The following is a 6726-nucleotide window of genomic DNA, read 5'->3' on the forward strand; positions in this document are numbered from 1 at the left end:
AGCCATCTCAAACATGCTGATTTTCCCCAGCTCAGTAATATGCTCTACAGACTTTGCAGGGTCAGCCTGTCCTAACAGCCCTGCTTTAAGCCCCCATAGCATTTTGTTCCATCTGTGGCTCCTACTTTGTCTCCCCTATTCTGAGTATGGGCAATGAGTGTTTCTCTCTTCCTAATAGTAGCCTTGTAACAGTTTGTGGCAGTGTCTTTGTATCCTTATGAGCTTTGTACCAACTAGATTCTTCATATATACTTGTGATTAACAGGTCAAATTGAAAAGCACACAGTATTGTAAGTCTAACTTGAAGAGACAGAAAATACATTGCATCTGACCCAAGTATGTTAGGTAACCTAAATCTCAGTGATCCCTTTTTTTCATGGCCTAGTCAGGGAAAGTTGCTTCAGTTACTCTAGCCAGTTTTGGTTAGTAAACTTATTTAGCTGCTATCAAGTTCAGAAAATGTATTCTGTATCTTAGAACCAAAAGGTTACTTTTCTGTTCTATCCCCTCTCCTTCACAATTTAAGTTCCTCAAGAGCCCTGATCACTTGATACATTTTATCAGTGTCTTTTTACTACTTACAAATGGCCCAGTCTTCAGGAAACATCTTTAGGAATACATAATGCTCCTTGGTCTTTATCAGCTTAAAAAATGTGTTCTATAATCCTTGGTCTTTATCAGCTTACTGAATGTGTTCTATAATCTGTCGCCCGAAAGAACCTATGGATAGGCTTCAGGGGTCTGTAACTCTTACCATATACTGATATATTCTCAGGGAGGTCTCTTAACAGAACCACTGACCTGGATCATCTGTCAGGCTTCATTTTCACCTTTCAAGGCTTTGCTTAAAATGCAAATTTCCTCTGACTCCATCACAAACCTCTACTGTTTTTTTCAAAACCCACAGGTAGTTTTTTGTTTGGCTTCCCAGAAATGATTTTAACAAAGTAAGATCTGGCTAGACTTGGAATCAGAGACCTTCATCATAGTGTTATCTATAGAACAATAAAAAACTACACATATCTAAAATATCCTATAACATGAAAATGAAATCTTTTACAACTATTGAATTTTTAATAGCAGTCACAAAATATATTACATGTTGTTTGAAGTGGACAAAGTATATAATAAATGGTATATAGAGTATAATCCTGTAGTTCCAATTTGATAAACATTCACATATAGTAGTTGAGAATGTAGGCCAAGTTAATACATGTCTCAGTTTCTTCAACTAGAAAGTTAAATGTCTTTGCTACTAAGTGAATTAAGTTACTAAGTGAATTAATCCATGCAAAATACTTGGAACCAATAATTGTTAGCTGCTACATACTCACCCACTAAATAGTGGGATTACAGGTGGGTTTTGTTTGCTTTATATTTTTTTAATGTATTCTGCATTTTCTTTGGTGAACATATTTTGCTATCAGAACATAATTTTAATGCTCACTTCCACTTACAGAAGCTACACTCTAGCAAAGTAAGAGTTAACGTCAAATAAACCGTAACAGTAACTGTTAGTAAAGTTTATTGTAAAAAACAAAAAACTACATCATGGCTTCATGATTTTTCTCACCCATAAGAATATGGGTGGCAACCAGTAACTTTTTTATAAAAACATTTTATTTAGGACTGTAATAGACAATATGTACATTCAAATCTTATCTCCTGAAGATTTAATGGGGAATTCACCTGAGAAACCTTTTTCCCAGGAAACCCAGTCTCTCGGTTCAGCTGAGCCATAAAAAAGCCCACATAGGTCTTCAGCTCTCTGCCAATCTGGAGAAGATTTGCTTTCTTTGATCTGCTGTCATGTGTTCACAAGCTTCTAAAATGTTTGCCAAAATCAGAGTCTGCTGAATGGTTTTTGCCTTAACCCATATTCTTCCATTCATTCCAAATACTATCTCCAGGGGGTAGAGTTTTCCTACTTCTTGTAGGATTTCGCAGTCTGGAGCTAAGAGCCTGGTGAGGAAGGGAAAGAAAACAAAACTTTATTAAGTGGCAGGGTGTGCCTTGACTTTACTTCAGGGGACTCCTTTTCTGGGCAGTTCTCCACAGTTACTCAGAGCTCCACCAACATCATTGCAAAACAACAAGGCACATGAAAACATCTGCTCCCCTTTTTCTTCCAAGAAGCTTTATAACTTACAGGTATACCAGAGGTCACAATAGTGGGCTATCCTCTACAAAGAAACCAAACTCCCTATGCCATCAATGTTACAAAAAATAATAAAGTTCTTCCTTCACATTGTCAGAACACCTTAATTCTAGACTTTAGAACTGTAGCTTTTTTATTGTCTCTGATGCTAAAAGAACACTTTAACCTTGTTTTCCTGACCATGTAAATTATTCTTTGGTATTAAATTCAATACTTGGAGAAGAGTGTTGACTCTTTCAAACCAAATGTTGTTTGGTTAATAACATGCTTCTTTAAATGTCTTTAACTAATTCTGCAAATCTGCAAAATAAGTAGCAAAGAGAGATATGCAAGATAGCTGTGAACCTCAGTTTTAGGAGTAAAGCCCTTTAATAGGGCATAGCTTTGGGCAGGTAAAGATATAAACCTAACAAAGAGAATCTGCCTCTGGGAACTATTAAAAGGACAATAAAGCAGGAGCCTTTTGTGAATGTCTGCCTAAGTCTGAGGGTCACATCACTCTAGCTTAATTTGGTTCCCATTATAAGAGAAATATGATGATTTTGTACAATAATAAATTGCACCTGTATTCAAGTAACTTAGAAGGGGGAAGGCCAGTTTTCACATTTGGTCTGAGTGTATATATAAGGAACAACTGACATACCAGCAGAGAAGTCCAGATTCCATATCAATACAGAAACTATGAGAAATATGTCTGAATTTTATGTATTCACATTGAGAGGATGGGGCTAAATGCAAGAGTTTACAACTGTGCTAAAATGGATACTGATTTTTAACTTTGAGGAGATACAGCCATTGTTATACCCAAAGATTAGTCAGCTTTCTAAGAAGGTATAATATAAAACACAACAGGCAAGCTGAAAAGTATCAGACTTACTTTCTAATTAAGCCCAAAGTGACTTTAAAAAGCAGACCATCCTGTCCAATCACACCCATTCCATTGGCTCGTCCACAGCTGTCAATACAGACCATCTCTGGTTCCATATCTTTATTAGCAACCACAAATTGGCCATAGATGAGATCTCCGACCTACAATGATAATTAAAAAACATCATTTCCTCTCAGCAGACTATGCTATAGGTGCTGCTATTGGCTGTTTTCAATAGGCATCAACGCCAATCATCTGCAATTCTGTGGCTAAACGACAGACTACACTCCAGGATTCTCACAGCCCCACTGGAGTTGCGTCCTAAAAGAAGGCAGATTCAGGCGTGTACCCTCACCCTTCCCTTCCCAGAAAATTCCCAGACTGGGAGCCTCAGCAAAGCCACAGAGTACCCACTGGGGTTACACTGTCAAGTACAGTAGCCACTACTCACATGTAGTTATTTAAACTTATATTTAATTAAAACGATGTACTTAAAATGCAGTTTTTCAGTTGCATTAGCCACATTTCAAATGCTCAATAGCCATGTGTGACTTAGTGGCTCCCATAATACTCAGTGCATGTAAAACACTAGCACCTCCACAAAGTTTTATTGCACAGCACTGCTTTAGGGGATTACAGAAGAAACAACCCCTGGCATGCAAATTATTCAAAGCAAAACAGAACCCTGGTAATTCATTGACTGTTCTCCATACAATAATTACTTTAAAAGCCTCAAGAGTTGAACTTCAAAATGACAAAAACTATGGAAATGAAGAGTAAACTTGTTTCATTAAGTACCAACAACTCCTGGTGACTCAAGGAACTAGAAAGAACATTCTCTGCCTTTTAGAAACATTTACTTTCAGAGGGCAGTGGAGATATATATGTAAACAAACTTCATTCACATATGAATCCAGTAAGTAAGAAAAATGACTGAAAATTAGGGATGTTTTTAGAGGGGTAGTGGTGCTCAGCCTGGGTCTTGAAAGACCAGAATGTGTTCCACAGATTGAGAAGAGGATAAAACAATCCAGACAGAGGGAACAGCATAAACAAAGGTACAGGAGCAGGAGATTATGAATTCAGTGGTGCTCTTAAATAGTTCAGTGTAATTCAGGCAGGGCCACATGGAGATATAATTATGGATGAGGGAAGACCTCTGGAAATAGTAATATGTAGGCTTTGAAGAACTTTTTCTTTTCCAAAAAGGGGTATGAGAGGCTGTCAGCTTTTAAAAGCCTGGATGAAGGGGCAGAAGTGTACAGGCAGGATGTTACTAAGGAGGTCACTGACTTAAGTCCAGTCAAGAGACAGCCACGGCCTGAACTTGCAAAGTGGAGACAAAGGGGTGGACATGTGGCAAATCAGAGAGACTCAACAAGAGGAATGAGTGAGAAAAGGCAAAGAAACCTCCAAATTTCTGGCTTGGATGGACAGGAAGAATGTGGCCATGCTACCTGAAAAGCCCAAGTTGAAACTTGAAGTAGCAAGACTGCTCCTCCTGTCAGCTGCAAAATGGGATTGTTGGGAAACAGTGATGTAACTGAAGCTGTGAGATACAAGTCCCACGACCCACATCCAGGAAAGATGGATGAGTGATACGGCAATTTCCACCATTGTTCCTTCCTTCCTCCCTAAGCCTCTGGCTTACTTCTTGTCCAGTGTATATGGATATAACAAATAACAGATATAACCTTTCAATTCAGCAGAGATGAAAATATCCCCCAACACAGCAAATGTAAACCAAGTATGTGGCTTTGGTCCCAGAGGTGGAGCATCTGAAAGAACTCTTGAAGCCTGGAGTGATTACAAAGATGCTCCAAGATCATCCAATAGCACTAGGAAAATAAGACAGTTCCGGTAGCCTTCTGGATATATGACTGTTTAGGAAATGGATATTTGCTACTTTTGAAACCAAAGGTCCTGTCGTTACCTGCACATTAGGTCTGTTTCTTTTAGTTGCACCTTCAAATGCCAAGTAAGACAGGGAAGCTGGCTCACTCCCTCCAACATCAACTTTGAATATGTCTCCAGACTTAGCTGTCACTATGCCAATCACATGGTCTCCTTTCACCGGGACATACTACAAAAAATGAAAGAATCACCATACATGACAATCATTTTTAAGACATCTTCAACAAGTCCTCAGCGGTTGCTATGTTTGTCATTTAAATATTTAGAAAATATTTTAAAATCCATGTTTACAAATCAATACAAACCTTACAACAAACCTGATCATATGTCAGTCTCCCTAAAAGAAAACCAATCACATGATAAACTCTCAGATTTCCAGCTTCTAACAGTGTTCATTTAAGTCTGTATCATCTTATCTCTTCTGAATTCTTATCAGAAACTCCCTAGCTTTTGTTTGCAAGAGTCCAGTGATACAGGGAGAGAAGGCAATGGCAACCCACTCCAGTACTCTTGCCTGGAAAATCCCATGGACGGAGGAACCTGGTAGGCTGCAGTCCATGGGGTCCCTAGGAGTCGGACACGACTTCACTTTCACTTTCATGCATTGGAGGACATGGCAACCCACTCCAGTGTTCTTGCCTGGAAAATCCCAGGGACGGAGGAGCCTGGTGAGCTGCCGTCTATGGGGTCGCACGGAGTCGGACACGACTGAAGCCACTTAGCAGCAGCAGTGATACAGGAGTCCTCACAACCAAGCAAGGTCATTCTGTTGTTAGTTTCTTCCTATGTGAAATTTCTTATTTAGTCTAAGAGAAACAACTCCCTGTGACATCCACTCATTGAATTTGATTCTTCGGAACCCCGAAAGGCAAGTCTGCTGCTCCCTGACCTATGGGGTTTTGAAGACAATGACCACGTCTCAGTCTTTATCCCCTTATGTGCCCTTATATTCCCAGGGTCCTTTCTCGCCTGGTCGCCCATCTAGGGCCACGTTCCAGCTGTTCACGGTCCCTCTAAAGGAGTTGTAGAAGTAAGCACAAGACTCCAGTGGCTCTTGGCTAGCCTTATCAGAGGAAGGCTCCAGGGCCCCTTCCGTGCTTCCGAAGAGTATCCTCAGCCTTCTCCCAGCCGGATAACCCCTCCGGAGTCCCAGCCTACCCGCTTCTGCTGCGAGTCCACCCAGTAAACGCCGCCACCGCTGCCACTGCCGGGTTCTTTGTGACGGAGCCGGCCGCACTTGGTGACCAGCAGTCGGTCGCCGCAGCGCCGCAAGCCTGGGCCGCACACCACGCGTCCCCGGGAGCGCGCTGCGGCGTTTAGGCGCAGAGGTCGCTCCCCTGCACCTCCTGAGCCTTCTCCGTCCTCCTGATCCGGCAGCAGCAGCTCCTCGCCCGGCAGCACCACTTGATCTAGCACCGTCCGCGCTGCCCGCGCCCTGCAGCCAGCCAGGGACTCCGCTGCAACACCGGCTGCTTCGGCCATCGCGGGCGTCACTATACAGTTTCCGGCTTCCGGCTCTGCGTCCAATCGCCAGCTCGCCCAAGACTTTCCGTTTCCGGCAGCACAGGCTTGTGGGACTTGAACCTGTTTTCAAAGTCCGATCGCTCTGGGTTAGCGAGTTACCTCCAGATGGCTATGATTGTGTCTTTAGCTGGCCGCCCATCCAGCAGTCTGTTCGCAGGTCCGCAGGAGAAACGCGTAGCTTGAGTCAGTCGCAGAGCCTCCTCCCCCGGTGTCTGAGATGCACAGTGGGATATGAGACCCCAGCACCTTTCGTTTCGTGGAA

General features: G+C 42.1%; 1 protein-coding gene across 1 annotated transcript; it reads right to left on the reverse strand.

Moving 5' to 3' along the window:
• Positions 1-1054: 1054 nt before the first annotated feature.
• EXOSC3 (exosome component 3) lies at positions 1055-6452 on the reverse strand. Its single transcript, XM_040225642.1, has 4 exons — positions 6099-6452; positions 4960-5109; positions 3036-3187; positions 1055-1962 (listed from the first exon to the last, which is right to left on the reverse strand). The coding sequence occupies exons 1-4, from the start codon at positions 6420-6422 to the stop codon at positions 1761-1763; spliced, it is 828 nt and encodes a 275-aa protein (XP_040081576.1). The 5' UTR covers positions 6423-6452; the 3' UTR covers positions 1055-1760.
• Positions 6453-6726: the final 274 nt, after the last annotated feature.

The sequence above is a fragment of the Oryx dammah genome, unplaced genomic scaffold (genome assembly GCF_014754425.2).
Source record: "Oryx dammah isolate SB20612 unplaced genomic scaffold, SCBI_Odam_1.1 HiC_scaffold_1, whole genome shotgun sequence".
Taxonomy (NCBI): Eukaryota; Metazoa; Chordata; class Mammalia; order Artiodactyla; family Bovidae; genus Oryx; species Oryx dammah.

Coding starts and splice junctions, on each gene's coding strand:
- EXOSC3 (XM_040225642.1), bottom strand. CDS start 6,422: ATGGCCGAAGCAGCCGGTGTTGCAGCGGAGTCCCTGGCTGGCTGCAGG. Junction 3,188..4,959: donor GAAACAGACCTAATGTGCAG/GTAACGACAGGA, acceptor TTATCATTGTAG/GTCGGAGATCTCATCTATGG. Junction 1,963..3,035: donor ACTTTGGGCTTAATTAGAAA/GTAAGTCTGATA, acceptor CTTCCTCACCAG/GCTCTTAGCTCCAGACTGCG.